This window comes from Myotis lucifugus, unplaced genomic scaffold (assembly GCF_000147115.1).
Source record: "Myotis lucifugus unplaced genomic scaffold, Myoluc2.0 scaffold_82, whole genome shotgun sequence".
In the NCBI taxonomy this organism is placed as follows: Eukaryota; Metazoa; Chordata; class Mammalia; order Chiroptera; family Vespertilionidae; genus Myotis; species Myotis lucifugus.
In genome coordinates this window covers 481,922-498,088 of record NW_005871130.1, presented here as the reverse complement: position 1 = coordinate 498,088, position 16,167 = coordinate 481,922, and the positions used below count along the sequence as shown (strand labels likewise).

Here is a 16,167-nt window from a genome sequence, read left to right as displayed (position 1 = left end):
CCATCTTGTGGTGGCCATCTTTGATCATGTGGGAGCAGCCATCTTGTGCGAGGGCATGACGGTCAATTTGCATATTACCTTTTTATTATATAGGATTTTTATAAAATATAACACATTTTAAACTGTTAAAGACCAGTGTATTATAAGATGTTTGAAAAATTATGCCAAGTACACAGGAAAAATTGTTTTTTTCCTCTGGTCCCACTATCCAGATATTTCCTTTGTTGCGTTAGGGTGTATTTTCCTCCAGGCATCTTCCTCTCTATAGCTTTTGTTTGTTTTATATAATTGTATTCATATCTTATGTACATTTTTGTATCCCCTTCTTTCACTAAACATTGCCTAAGCATTTTTCTACATTATAAATACTTCATAGAAACCATTTCTGAAATCATATAAATGTTTCATAAGTTTTCATACCCTTCAGCAAAGTTTTATACTTTCCTCTACTATTGTCTTGAACTTTGGAAAGGTTCTTCCTAGGCAATCAAGAATAAGACCTACTAAGTTCTCTAATTTGTTTTGCTAATATAGCAAAAGTTATTTATATTTGGCATGTTACTCATTTATCAAAATATCTTGCTGAAACTTTTTCATTTCTGTTTGTAGATTCTCTTGGAGTATAAGACCTTAGCACGTAGATAATAATTATGTCTTATATTAATTTCTAATGATTTAAAATAAAAATAAATTTTAAAATTAATTTAAAGTCATTTTAAAAAAATCTTGACATAATTTCACACTTACAGAAAAGGTACAAGAATTCCCAGATGTTAACATTTTATTATATTTGCCCTCATGCCATGTGTATGAATAAAATTTACTCATATGTGTACGTATGTATGTATTTTTTTTCTGAGACATTTAAGAGTAAATTGGAGACATGAAGTTTCTTTATCATGAAATATTTAAAAGTAAATTTCTAATTCTCTTTTCTGCTCATTTCTTGGAAGAATTAAGAGGAAAATTATATTTGATGACATTTTGGACATTCTAAATAAATGTCCATCTCTATTAGGAAAGTGACCCATTTAATTGTTTGGATGTCTTTGGATCTGTGTTACTCAGAGCTTGGCCCTGGAGCCATGCAAATGTAGGGGCCCTCCCTGATTTGGGAAATGGACAAATGTCCTGGAATTGGACCCAGGAACTGCTATAACAAGCTCTGTGTGATTCTTATGCACATTACATTTGCAATTTATCAAGAACTGGTGCTCTTGATAAATTGTGTTAGATTAAGCTAAAGCACAGTCAGCTAATTGCATTAAATTTTCTGTAAAACAAGCTTTACATATAAATTAATTAGGCAAATAAAAATTAGGCCAACCTCATATCTTAGTTCTTGACTGGTTTCATGTGATGGCTGTTTTTCTGTTAATTGTTACAGAACCCAGGAGACTATTCGTGTTGACTGTTTTCCTGTTGTCACAGGTTTGGATGACTCACTCAAGTTTTGGAGGGCTCCATCTAGAATGTCCCATCAAGACCGAGACCCTAGTTCTCTCTCCACTTCGGAAACAATGGTACTTCCAAAGAATTCATAAGTGCTTCCTTTTGAATCTGTGAAACAATTTGAATTTACATAGTGGAGAGAGAAGCCTGATAGGAATTCTAAGGTTTGTTTGGTTATAACAGCTGCAATTTACTTGAAGTTCTAGCTGAGCAAATCGAGGGGCTGCCTTGCTCATGTCCCTACACTGACTATCCTTTTAGATGAGTTTTCATCCTCTTTCCTATCTTTTCTGATTCAACCAAAACTTTAAATTTTTATAATGGTTGTAGAAGAGGTGAACAGATCTTAACTGATTAATAATGCTTGATGACCTTGAAATTTTGCTTAAGACCAAAGCAGTTTGGAGACAGCTGACCCAATTCAAAGATTCCAGGTGGTACTAATGAACACATTTCCACACACATGCATCAGACAGAAGCTCCTCTTGATTATATGAAACTAGAGGCCCGGTGCACGAAAATTTGTGCACTCTGGGGTCTCTCAGCCCGGCCTGCGCCCTCTTGCAGTCCGGGACCCCTTGAGGGATGTTCACCTGCCAGGGAGCGGGCCTAAGCTCCAGTTGGACATCCTTAACGCTGCCAAGGAGGCAGAAGAGGCTCCTGTCACCACCGCTGCGCTTGCAGCAGTCAGTCCGGCTTGTGGCTGAGCAGAGCTCACCCTGTGGGAGCGCATTGACCACCAGGGGGCAGATCCTGACTTGAGCATCTGCCCCCTGGTGGTCAGTGGGTGTCATAGTGACAGGTCATTCTCAGCTGTTCTGCTGTTAGGGTCAATTTACATATTACCCTTTTATTATATAGGATACCTGGAATTTATGTATACCTGCCTTTTTTTCCCCATTCATACGTTGCTATAGTCTAAAAAGTTTGACACACTAAATATTTCTAAATAATAAATGATACTGGTTTTCATTTGTTTTACAAGCACACAGAATCACTTATTCTCCCCTGGAAAACAGTATGTTTTATTGTAAAGTGTTTTGGGAACAATTACTGTGTTAGTAGACCCTAGGACAGAAAAGCTTGTCACCTGTGCTTCCAGGAGCACAACAGTATGAGAATAATAGCTATTATACAGGCATTATATAGGAGTCACTTACCACACAGTTTCTGAAGAGACTGGTACTTTTTCCTACAGTTTTAATAGTCTTTTATTTTTTTCTAGACTCAGAAGAGTTGGTTTTCAGTGCTAAATTGAACCTTTATTTGGAAAAGTAGAATAATTACCCTGGTTCCACTAGATGTCATGCTTTCCTTCCCAAGCTAGAAATAGTATCTATCTTTGTCTCAATAAGAGAAATAATATGATTAAATGCAAAAAGGAGTTTATTTAGTTCACATATGGGCAGCATTAATATGTGCTTAAACGTAATTCTTCTTAGGCTACCCTGTTTGTTTAAAGGGCTATTGACCTGAAAAATCTGTACATTTTTCAGTTCTTTGCTCATAGTAGGTGTACAGTAAAAAGTAATTGCTCTATTTAATGTTGGGCTATCTTAGTTATTTTGTAGATAGCAAGTTGTATTTATCCTATACAAAAAGACTTAAGTACAAAAAGTGAAAGCAAATCAAACTTGTATTTCTCAATTTTACAATAACATAAATCTTACAGATTAGTATACTGGATTTTCTGAGAAAAACTTTTGAAATATATTATTTGTTGTAATCAAATAGAAGCACCTCTTTTAATGTGAAAGCCTTTAACTTGTTTGTGTTAGGATGCAACATACATTTTAAGAATTATGTAGCAATAGAATCTGTGTTTTTTTTAAAAAATATATTTATTGATTTCAGAAAGGAAGGAAGAGGGAGAGAGAGAGAGAAACATCAATGATAAGAGAATCATTGATTGGCTGCCTCCTGCACGCCCTACGCCCTACTGGGGATCGAGCCCGCAACCCAGGCATGTGCCCTTGGTCAGAATCGAATCTGGGACCCTTCAGTCCACAGGCTGACTGACGCTCTATCCACTGAGCCAAACTGGCTAGGGCTAGAATCTGTTTTTTAAAAGAAATTTTAAATATAGTCCTATGTTAGATTTATTTATTGAAGTTTCTCAAAAGACTGGTATTATCCATTAGAATTTTTACAGTCAACTCTTTTCTTTCTTTTTTGACTTCCAAACAGAAGAGTTTGGACATCAGTGGCTTTTTACCAAATTAAGGATTTTTATTCACCGAAGTAGTTTAATTACCCTAATTCTGCTCATCTTACCATGCTCAACACACTCTATCTCTCTGTCCCAACAGGAGAAAAACCTGGAGAATTTATTTATTATACCAGTATTACTTTAAACATAAGCTCTCAGTACCTAGACCAACTAAACCTTTCTCGGGCATAAGAAAATTTTAAAATTACAAATTGAAGTATCAGTTGCATGATGGAAATCTTGCTAATAAGCTTATGTGGTTATTTATATAACTGTTTAGTGTATCTCACAGTTTTAACAAAGGATGCAGTTTATTGATTGGTGTTTCGTTTTTCCATTTTGTCTTTCTAAGGAAAGCTCTAGGATTGATTTGGGTCAGATCCTTAGATTACACCATAGGGACTTGATGGTGTAATCTAACAGATATTCGTTCAGTTGCTTGGCTCTGGAAGGATTGGAATTTTGTAAATTACACATAGAGTAAGGGGTGTCATTGTCACCTCGGGGGTATTCCCCTTGTAAATAAGCCGGTTCAGAGATGGCTTCTGTCTAGTTCAGTGTCCCCATCCCCAGGTAGTAGTTGTTTTTCCTCCCGAGTCACTTTTCTAGTTCTCAGAAGTATCCAAACTAGATAGGTGTTTATACCTAGTACATACCAGTGTGCTATAACAGCTTTATGACCATATTTAGTCTTTAAAAAAAACAAGAGAGAGTAACGGAAGAACATGAGGATTGTACTATGAGAAAAGATAGGGTACAAGTCTATTCACATTTTCCCCTTTTTTAAAATTAAATTTATTGGAATGACATTGGTCAACATGAACATATAGGTTTCAGGGGTGGGTTTCTATGTTACAAGATCTGTATTGCACTGTGTGCCCACCACCCAAAGTCAACTCTTCTACTGTCACCTTATATTAGGATCTCCTTCTCCCCTGGCGTCCTCCCCTCTCTAGGCAGAGCCAAGAGCTCCTAGCTACAGGGTTGCATCTGTGGGCCAGCTGAGCTTTCCTCCCTTCCCACCTCTACGTTTATTCCCCACCTTCAATGTGCAGGTCTCTCAGGTGTGCCTCTATATTGAGCAGGGAATTCTTTGTTGAATTATATTTGGTTAACTTGTTGAAATTTCAGGGGGAGAGGCCAGGGAATCTCTTATGCTGCCATTCTTCTGACCTAAAGCACCTACTCACAATTTTAAAACATGGGAAAATAGAAGGTATGAGAAGTTTCTAAGGGATTTTAGATAAGATTAGCCAAGAGAGCTGATTCTGTTTTTGGCTATGAAGAGATAATATGTAATAGCTGTGAAGATACAGATAGAAAGATATTTCAGCAGAGTAACATGGCATGAAACATTAAAATTGGCATTAGAGAATTATGGCTTGACTTTTGTTTGATGGTAATTGAAAGTTATTTCATAGACTGGAGAGCAGGCCAAGGACAATTACCTCATTTTTGCCATGTTTTAAAAATGTGAGCAGTTTTGTACCCTATCTTTTTTCATACCACAAATCCTCATTTTCTACCTTTGTTATCTTATAAATTTTTAAAAAATGACTTGTTTAGGCACCAATGCTGCTTTTGATGAAAGAGGATGAAAGGTATTATGAATTCATTTTGACAAATAAAATATCTAACTCCTAAATGAACTTTGAAAAATTTTTAAAGTATCCAGTGAGCTCCTTTGTTTCTGTAAGGCAGAATACCAAGAAACAGTTTTGAACATTTGACACATTTTCTTCATAAGACAAGAAATTGTTTTTAAACTCAAATTCTACTTTGATATGGTAAATGGCTTTGTGTTTCTTGCTATTTCAGAAAGATTCTCTTACAATTGTAACTGTTTATTTTACAATGAAACATGATTTAGAAATCTTCTATTTATAAGCACATTGATGAAATATTATTTTTTTTTAGTGTTTATAAGCAAAATGTGAGTCTTTTAGCACTGTAGTTTAAGTAGCATCAGTTTCTCTGCACTGATAGGCTTTCATTGCCTCTGTAATACCAGTGTGGTGATAAGGCTACAAGTATATAGACTCAGTTCAAGTAAAACACAGTTTCATTTGTCTTATTATATGGAGGTAAATGCGAAATCTCAGGATGTGTCATGTGGCAGATGTGAAAGTGAGAGAAAGTCTAGATTGTGGTTTTGCATGTAGGCCATTTTAATGACTCAAGTCTAATGAGTTTGTGTGTGTACAAATGCACATACACAAGGTATCTGCTAAGACCCAAACTAAGAGGATTAGGTAGAGATGACTATTGATCCCTCTGGGATCTACTGGGACCCACAAAGTCTCAGAGTTCTTAACTTTTTTATTTCGGTGCTATTCTAAAAAATGTTAATGTGACTACACTGAATGTAAAATAAAACAACACATGCCCTTTTATGAGTTATTTTCTTAGACTGAAAATTTTCTAGGTTTATATTTTTAGATAACTTTATGTGGGGAGCTTACATTCTTGGCTACAGGTTCCTATCACTTATTTCTTGTTTTTGCAAAATGTCAAACTTCAAGTGATGAGAGAAGATTAAGGTCTTCAAGTTGAATGAGGGAACTTTAAAAACTGTATATTAATTTCATCTACCATTTTCTTCCAATTTAAGTTTTTTGTATTAGAAATTGTGAATGAACATAACCTTGGTTTTTGCTTTCATTCTATTTTATATATCAAGTCTAAGATACCCTACTTGAAGTGTATTATAAATATGCCATCAATATGTGGGGAGGGTTATAGTATTTGAGTGTGTGAGGCAGGATTGATTCCTAAGTTCACTTGACAGCTCAGGCCTTCTGCGTACACAGACATGGACCTTATCCAGGTATGTGAAGTTCATGCTATCACAGAGAAATTAAATTGGTGGTAAGACAGAGTGATCACCTCTCTAGGTAAGGTATTTTTCACATAGGAGGTGCAAAACTCATCAGTTTGGGCTTCTTCAAATTGAGGAAGGCCACACAATCTTTTCATCTTATAAACCTGTAGTGAAATTGTGTTTTCCTTCTACAGAATTTGTTATATTTAATGTTTTAAAAAAGTTGTATTCTGAAACATAGTGTTGGCATATTGCCTAAGTTTTTAAAGAGTTTTTTTACAATATGGGGAGAGATAAGAAAAATATTTTAGTACTTATGGTAATTTTTTCATAGGCACTATTAAAATTGGTGTGTGCCATTTGAAACTTTAAAAAGCTCTTTTGAGTTAAGAAATCAAGAAATTAATCCAAAGAAAATGGAAACATTAACTCAAAGAGATATACCAGTATGCATCCCAGCATATTTTTTTTTTTTTTTTTTTACAATAAGCAGTATATGGTGACAATCTAACTATCCTTCAGTGGGTGAACGGATAAAGAAATTATGGTGTTAAGTATGCAATGAAATATTATTCAGCCATAAAAAAGAATGAAATCTTGCCATTTGCAACAACAAGGGAGGACCTCAAGGGTATTATGTTAAATGCAATAATTCAGACAGAGAAAGACAAATACCATGTGATTTCTCTTATATGTGGAGTCTAAAAATAAATAGAAAGATAAATTAAGGTAATAAAAAGCAAAAAAATGCAAAATATCTCAAGGACACAGTGAATTTATAGGTAAAGTTGTATATTTCAGCCTTTTAACATTTAGGTAATAAGAGAAAATAGGTCTTATTGGGACCTTAATAATCTTAATGGGCTTCAAATCAAAACCTCACTCCTGTGAGTTACTAATTTACAAAAACTGTAACAGGTCCTATAAGAAAAAGTAGAAAATGTCACTCAAGCCCTGGCTGGTGTCACTGGGTTGGTTGGAGTGTCATACCAAACACCAAAAGGTGGTAGGTTCAGTCGCGTCAGGGCACATACCTGGTCAGGGCATGTGTAGGAGGCAACAGATCAGTGTTTCTCTCATCTCTGTTTCTCTCTCTCTCTCTCTCTCTCTCTCTCTCTCTCTCTCTCTTGTCCTTTCTCTAAAATCAATTTAAAAAAGAAAAGAAAAGGCCGTTCAAAAACTGTGATGACTCTCAAAATATGGAACGTTTTCTAGTTCGACTAGCAAATGTAGTTTTGCCATAAACCTGTTTAAGGATGTCTGTCTTGTGTATATACTGCTTGTGCTTCATTTTCCGTGTGTAACAATTTTCTTGCTGGTCCATAGGTGGCATCTTCATCGGGGAGTGTGGGACTATCATCACCAGTGACCTCAGCTGCGTCTCTCCCGGAAGCCTCACACGACCAGTTTGTGGCTCCAGGTACCCTTTAGAAAGACATTCCACTTTCAGAAAGAAAAGTGACAAGGTGGTTCAGACAGATATTTTGAAAGTAAATGTCTAGATAAGACCAAAATTAAATAAGTCCCAGAACAAAATGTCTAGATAAGAACTAAACGAAATGTCACAGAACATGATGGAATAAATTAGAATATATATATCAGAGAGTAACAAAACAAATACTTTTAACTAATAAATTGGAATTTGCCATCCCAAAAATAGCCTGGCTGCCATATGGTTCCTTCTTAGTTAAACATAGATAACTGGGGAACTATGAATATAGTTAACTTCATTTTTTTCCCTCCTTTGAAAAAACACTTTAATTTACCACAGTGATTGTGAAAGTGAAGAGATTCTAATCCTGAGTGTTTTTCAAAGATTGTGCTTCCATTTTAAAGCACACAGAATCCATGGAGTCTTTATTTCAAATGAGTAATGAGTAGCCTCGGATTTATTTTTATTAATGGCAATATGTAAACTTTATACTTTGTGTTAGGGACTGCTTCCAACTCTATTATGCTTCCAAATGTATATACATGTACATGTACATATATAATTATACTTGAAGGTTATAATTTAGCATTAAATTCCTAACCTGCAGGGAATATACTATCTAAAGAGAAGGTAATTTTAAACACTGAAGTATGAGCGTCTGCGCAGAAAATGCTTTCTAAAACTTCAGAAATACCTGCTTAAGACATTAGTCTGAATTTTTATTTCAGTATTTGTTCCATAACTTCCTAAACAATTTCCCATTTTGGTTTTTAGCAGTTTATATCGACAATATACGAAAGTATTTAATTGTAGGAAATACTTATTTGATTTTCTTGAGCTCAAAAGGAGCAAACTCAGATTGTTGAAATAGCTAAGGATACAGAATACAAAATAAAATTTGATAATGAATTTCATGAATATTTATCTCTAAGCCTATGTTATATTACTCTTTTTTAAACAACTTTATTGAAATATAATTCACATGCCATGCAGTCCGCCCATTTTAAGGGTACAATTTATTGGTTTTAATGTATTCACAGAGTTGTGCAGCTGTCACCACAATCTGTTTTAGAATATTTTCATCACTCCCAAAAGAAACCATGTATCCATTAGCAGTCACTGCCCCACTCCCGCATCCTCCCCAGCCCTACACAGTCACTAATATACTTTCCCTCTTTATAGATTTGCCGGTTTTTGGACATTTCATATACATGGAATCATACAACATGTGGCCTTTTGTGTCTGATACCTTTCACTTAGCATGATGTTTTCAAGGTTCATCCATGTTATAGTGTGTGTCAATACTTAATTCCTTTTCATTTCCAAATAATATTCTACTGCATCAATATACCATCTGTTATTTACCCATTCATCAGTTGATGGTCATTTGTATTTGTTTTGCTTAGCTATTTTGAATAATAATGCTATGAACATTTATGTACAGTTTTTTTTGTGTGGACATATGTACACTTGTGTGGGTTTTTTTGTTTCATTACTCTTGATTTAGACTATTTTCTTTTCAAGGACTGTGCTTAGAATGTATATTCATGCACAGTTTTGCCTATCACCAATCCCTTCAGTGTATGTATTTGACAGAAAAAATGTTCTCACCTTTTTGTGGAGTCTTCACAGTCCTTGTACGGTGCTGGAGAGCACTGTACTTAAGTTGTCAGTGAGCCTCAACACCAGAGCAGTGTGTGGTGCTTAGATGTCTTTAAATAGTATTAAGATACAATTTCTTATAAGTGATAATGAGATTTTAGTTCCCTCAGTTGGAACGTCTGGCAGGATTTTCCAGTGCAGCTGGTTAGTCCTTTTATTTCTTATTCTGTTCTTCTTGATTAACTTGGGGATTATCATGTCCCAGTGTGACTTAGAACAGGATAACAAGTATTTTTTCTGGCATATACATTAGGGCCCCTTTAGACATCCAGCTTTTCATTTTTAAATTTAGTTTCTTACTTTTCTAAAAGAAAATTATTTTATGTTATAAGAAAACCATTAACAGGGTCTCATGGTCTTTAAGCCTACATTTGATTTATAAAGTTCAATCACTACAAAATAAGAATGTTAGTCTATTTGAGTATTATACATATAGATAACTGGGATAATTCTGTCCAGATAAAATATAAAAATTATATTGAAAATACTGAGTGAGTTTGAGTTTCCTCAATGCTGTGGTCCTCCTGTTTTGCTCATGTTCTTCTCTGCTGCATGCTTGCCCTAGACAGATATGTAACACATAGTTTGTGAATAGTATTTAAAAATTTCCCTTAAACCATTTGAACTATTTCTGTGGAAGTACCTAAATTTAATTTTCCCAGTTTTATTTGATTCAAAAAATAATATCTTTCTTTATAATATATAGTCCCAAAGTGCCTCCCTGAAAGAATTAATTATGGAGGGAAAAATTATAACTTTATAGTGGAGAAACATAATAGACCCCACCTTGATCAAAAGGTCCAAAGTTCACACCACCTATAATGGGACAAGGAGGAATCATGATTCTCCTGATGTGGTGTGCTGAAGGTCTCCTCAGGAGGAAACTCCCAGCATCTGACCTTCTACCACATAACCAGTGTCAGGTCCTGAAAGACCAAGCAAGACGGAGCAGCTCCTCCAGTTGAGGACTTGAGCGTGATCCCAACCTGGATCCAAACAAGGAAAAGGACTTTTTCCTTTGCTATAGCGCAGTGGTCACCAACCTTTTGGACCCATGGACCACCAGTGGTCTGCGGACCACCAGTTGGCGACTGCTGCTGTAGAGGACATTCATTGGATAATATGTGTGATTTGGAAAAGGTAGATTAGATAGTACTGCTGCTTCATTGTTAATTTCCTGGTTTTGATAATTGTCCTGTGATTATAAAAGACAAAATCCCTGTTTAGGAAATTAAAGGGGATTTTGTCTGCAACTTACAAATCCTATATAATAAAAGCCTAATATGCAAATTGCCCCATTGGGTGGTCATTGGACCGGGAAACTGGGAGTTCCACCACTTGCTATGACATGCACTGACCACCAGGGGATGGCGCGGAACATGGTGGGCATTAGCGATGCAGCGCTGGCAGCAGGTGGCAGTGGAGGCACTGCCAGCCCCGATGGGCCCTGATGAGAGTAGGACTGCAGAGGGATGGTGGAGCAGGTGAGCGGGCGGTGCCAGGCCAAGGTGGGTGCGAGTGGGGACCCAGTCACCCCGCCGGTTGCCCCACAGATGTTGACCAGTGGCGGCAGGGCTAGGGCCACTGCCCAGCTCCCAGGTGCTGAGGGAGCCGGGCTGGGGACCGGCCCCGATCGATTGTCCCGCAAGCAGGATGGTAGAGCAGGTGAGGGGGCGGCGCCAGGTCAAGGTGGGGTACTAGGCAGGGCTGTGAGGCTGGGAGTGTCAGCTGGGGCCCGATCTCTGCAGGCCACGCAGAGGGACCCCACCTGTGCACGAATTCGTGCACTGGGCCTCTAGTAGTACATAAGAAAATAGGTAGGTAAATAGCTAAAATGTGATGAAGTGTTAATATTTAGGGATCTCGCTGAAGGTATATGGAATTCTTTGTACTTTTTGTAAAACTGAATTTATTTAAAATATAATACTTCTTTAAAAAAGAAGTAAGGAGTGAGGGTCATGAAAGAGAATCTTGAGGCAGATCAGCTTTCTTTTTAGCTATTCCCTGCCGAGTCTTCTAGGGAAGCTCCAGTCTCATGTTGTCAGTTCTAAAACCCAGAGTCTCTGAACACTGAACGTTTTCTGACTCACTCGTGAGAACCCTCGCTCATACCTGAGTGCATGTGGCTGCAGCACCTGCCCTCTAGTCGTTTGCTACTGTGGTTGTGCACATGCTACGTGTAGAGGTGGTGGTATGCTGTTGCCAAGATCCTGCTGGAAGTGTCAATTAACACATGGTATTTGGAGTTATTATCTTTCCAAAATCTAACACTATTTTGAGTTTGAAACACTCTGATCCCGAATCTCAGAAAAAGGGTTGTGGACGGTGTATTTGTTCCTCTGTTTCTGAGTGCTTGGGACACAACACCATGCTCTGCCTTTCTTATTGGGCCCTTGCACTTTCATCCAAGGCACACATACACATGTACATGTACATGCACACAGAGACACCCCTGAGTACATGTATGTGCACACACTTGTGTATTGTGTGCATGGATATGCAGACACACTCACAAGTGTACATGTATGTATGTGCGCACACACAGTGGAGGTGGATGTCTCACTCCCCATCCTCAGGGTTGAGATGCGTCAAGCACTCAGGGAATTCCATCTCTCTTGGGCACGTTCAGGAACTTTCCTCTGGTCATCAGAGTTTGAGACTATTGCACATAACCGCAAAGTAAACCAAATAGTGACATTTCTATGCTTGTTTTCAATCCTAGGTCAGCCTGAAACAGTGTCCCCACGGCTCCCTCATGACTCTACCCTTTCTGCTCTCCTGCCCAGACCATGCATCCTGGTCACCCCACCCCTGCTGTCAGCTATTTGCAGCCTCTCAGACAGCCTCCTGGTGATCGCTCCACAAGACACAGCATCTGCCTTCCGACAGGCTCGGCTCATAGAGCTGCTCTGTGGGTAAGAGAGAAGTACTCCCAGAGAGCCATGGTGGTGGAGGTGAATCCCACAAGCTGTATTCATGACTCACTGTATGGTTTCATGTTCTGGATATTTCTTCATCATTTGAAGGCTCATTAGACTGCAGGTTTTTGCTTTGGCCAGAATTGTACTGACAACTTTTATTTTAGATCCATTAAACCGCTCGTATTGGTTTGTTATATTGACTATTAAGCCCACATCCTCAAAAAAAATCCTGATTTCGTAAAATTCAGAGGCTCTAAGCCCTACTTGTCTTCCACCACACTCAAGGAATATTCAGTCCCCTTGCTCATTCTAACTGGAAGGAAGGAGTTTGGGGATTTAGCTCCCTGGTGCTCATATAAGAATAATGTCCATGGGTTGAAAGATCATTTAAAAAATTCATTTGGAGTTATTTAGTTACCAAGACGGAAAGTATTCTCATAGAATTTAGGGAAATTATGATTTGGTTCATTCATTTATCTAATATTAATAAGCCTCTGACATAACTTTTTCTGATTTTCTTATTGGTTATATGGTATAGTAAGAAAGGCCTTAGATATGTAATTCAGTCCAACTTAAGGTCTACTTAGAGGTCATTTACTCACTTGTGTTGCAGCCTTTGGAAAGTTCCTCTTTGGAGTGTCATTGATGACACCTACTCAGTGGGGTTAATATGAGGATTAGAAGTAATGTTTTAATAAGATTTTGATATTTTTCTTCAGAATTCTTTGCTTCCCACATTTATCTGATAAGATCTTTTCCTGTGTTGCACAATAGCTTTTTATAAACATTGACTTTCTTTATAAAAATCCTTTCTCTTGAATTCTATTCAAGGTTACATTCAGATTTCAAATTCTGACTAATCTTTAGTTAGAAGCCTACTAATCATCTGAAGGGTTTTCTTTTTCTGTCCTAAACAGTATTGCAGATGCCACCCTCATAGAGACGTGTGTCCAGGAACTCAAGGCCCCGCTGCCTTCGTCACCCCCGGTGGAACACACGCAGGCTCAGGTGAGTGTCTGTGTGTCTGTTTGCTTTAAGTGCCTTCTCAAGGACATGGTGTATACCAGCATCTTCCCTAAGTGAATAAAACAAAGATCCAGAACAAATCCATATATGCCTGATGATGTCATTGGTGGACATCTAAGAAGAAAGTCTAAAGCAGGGAAAGGGAAGTGATGTCATAGTTGGGAGGGTAGAGTTTTTCCACATAAGGTGGTCGGGAGGCCTTTCAGACAGTGACATGCGACTTGAAGTAAGTGAGGAAGCTAGTCCTGTGGGACAGAGCAGGGGTGTGTTTGGCCAAAAAGCAGCAAGGCCAGAGGGGCTGGTGTAGAACATGAGGACAGATGAAGTCAGAGGTTATGAAGAGCCCCACGAAGGCAGGGCCTTACCTGATTTGTGTGTACCATTGGGTCCTCGGTGTCAACATAGCACCTGTCCCATGGCAGGTGTTCATTCAGTACTCATAGGATGAGTGAGTAATTATAGTACTAAACATATATGAGGGGCTTATTTCTATCATTTATGTAATCCTCACAACAGTCACATGGAGTTAATGGCCTCAGAATGAGGTGGGAGGAAAATGTGTGTATGTGTGTACACACCTGTACAGAGAGGTGCTTCAGAATCTCTCTCTAAAGTTGATTTGTGTGGACTATCTCATTTCTTGGGGATAATGGATAAATGAGACATCACAGCTTATTCTTTAATTTTTGCCTATCCAGAGAATTACTTTTTTAAAAAAAGTACTTTTGTCAGTTAATCCTATCTAATAAAGAGGGAATATGCTAATTGACTGCCCCGTCCTCAAAGATGGTGGCGCCCACAGCCACAAGATGGCTGGCAGGGGAGGGCAGTTGTGGGTGATCAGGCCAGCAAGGGAGGGCAGTTAGGGGCGACCAGGCCAGCAGGGGAGGGCAGTTGGGAGTGATCGGGCCAGCAGGGGAGGGCAGTTGGGGGCGATTGGGCCGGCAGGGAGCAGTTACGGGGTGATCAGCTGGCAGGCAGAAGCGATTAGGGGCAATCAGGCAGGCAGGCAGGCGAGCGGTTAGGAGCCAGCAGTCCCAGATTGTGAGAGGGATGTCCAACTGCTGGTTTAGGCCTGATCCCACAGGGTACACCAGGCCTCTAGTACTTTTTATAATATTTCAAGCAACATTCCAGAGATGGTTTTATTGGTAATATTGGGGAAGAGTGAATTTTACCTTTATAATTAAGAGTAGTAATTTTATGCTGAAGGATAGTTGAGAGCAAACTTCAAATGATTTGCATTTTATTTGTAGTAATAATTAAGCATTTGGCTACCTCCCCCAAGCCCCAGTTGTGTACCTTGAAGAGTATTTTGTCATTTTTCTTTATTTCTTTGCAAAATTATAGGCTTTATGGCTTTGGAATGCCCTTTTCTGCTTCATTCAGAATATTGATTTCACAATTTAGCTACTTGAAAAATTATATTTATAAACCTTTCTAAGAGTTTTTTTTTTCTAAATGGGATTCAATTGTTGACTTTATAAATATTGTCTGGTTTGATGTTATTATAGTTGATGGTGGTTAATGTGGCCATTAACGATATGCTTATGAGAAAAATAATGCTTCATCTGCTATGTGTTCAATTTAAGATCTTTGAAAATTATGATTATTATTTTTTTAGCCTTTTATTAACTTATTTACAAGGAAGTGACTTACAATGCATAGAAGAGTAAAATACATGATCACTGAGATGGGCTTTTCCTCTGATACATTTGTTTCACTTTATCTCCTTTTGCCAATAGGTGTCCTTTCTCCTCGAGTACCTGGCATCTTTGTCCAGGCTTTTGCAGTCATGTTTATTGGTAGATCCTGACCTTGTGATTCAGGATGAGCTTCTGAAACCTCTTATTACAAACATCATCCGAGTTCTTACCATATGCACCAAAGATCTGTTTGGTAAGCTTTATTTTTTTTAATTTAGCATGGAAGTAAATAATATTGAGGAAAAAAATCTTATTCTGCATCAGATATCCACTTCAAGGTTACATTTTTGGTTGCTTTTTGCCAGTGTTTTGGAAGGTTTTATAATGTGTTTTATAGCTTGGATGTGGTAAGTGGTGCCAGGAGACCACCTGAGGGAAGTCTGTGGTGTAATAAAGGACCATCCCTGTGTTGTCAGTATAAATGGGGGTAAAGTTCTTTATGGAGTGTGAGGAAGTACTATGAACTGTATTAAAATTTCTTATAAACTCTGCTAAGGCCAGGTGACCTAATAACTCATTTGCAATAAGAATTATAAGCAAGTCTAGCATATAATATCAAATTTTTCTTAAGGTCTGAAAAGATTGAAAAATATACTGATTAAAAGTTGAATATGCTACTTAGTAGTAGAGATGATTAAAAAAAAAGTAGGACCTGGCCAGTATGGCTCAGTGATTGAGTATCGACCTATGAACCAGGATATCATGATTCGATAACCAGCCAGAGCACATGCCTGGGTTGTGGACTTGATCTCCAGTAGGGGGCATGCAGGAGGCAGCCAATCAATGATTCTCTCTCATCATTGATGCTTCTCCCTCTCCCTCGCTCTCTGAAATCAATAAAAATATTTTTTTTTAAAAAAGATAGGATTATCAAAATTAATATGTGATACCTGTCTAAAATAGTTTATAATGAAGTAATTGATCATTTTGCAGTTCTC

General features: G+C 37.8%; 1 protein-coding gene across 4 annotated transcripts in view; it reads left to right on the top strand.

Annotated features, from left to right (window-relative positions):
• Window positions 1–16,167, top strand: part of RTTN (rotatin) — a 108,442-nt gene that overhangs the window by 65,155 nt on the left and 27,120 nt on the right. For all 4 annotated transcript variants that reach the window (XM_006090776.3, XM_023755610.1, XM_023755611.1 and 1 more), the window contains 5 exons: window positions 1,432–1,523; window positions 7,809–7,902; window positions 12,299–12,491; window positions 13,415–13,505; window positions 15,269–15,422. In XM_006090776.3, coding sequence (XP_006090838.1) covers window positions 1,432–1,523; window positions 7,809–7,902; window positions 12,299–12,491; window positions 13,415–13,505; window positions 15,269–15,422 — 624 coding nt within the window. The remainder of the gene's footprint in view (window positions 1–1,431; window positions 1,524–7,808; window positions 7,903–12,298; window positions 12,492–13,414; window positions 13,506–15,268; window positions 15,423–16,167) is intronic.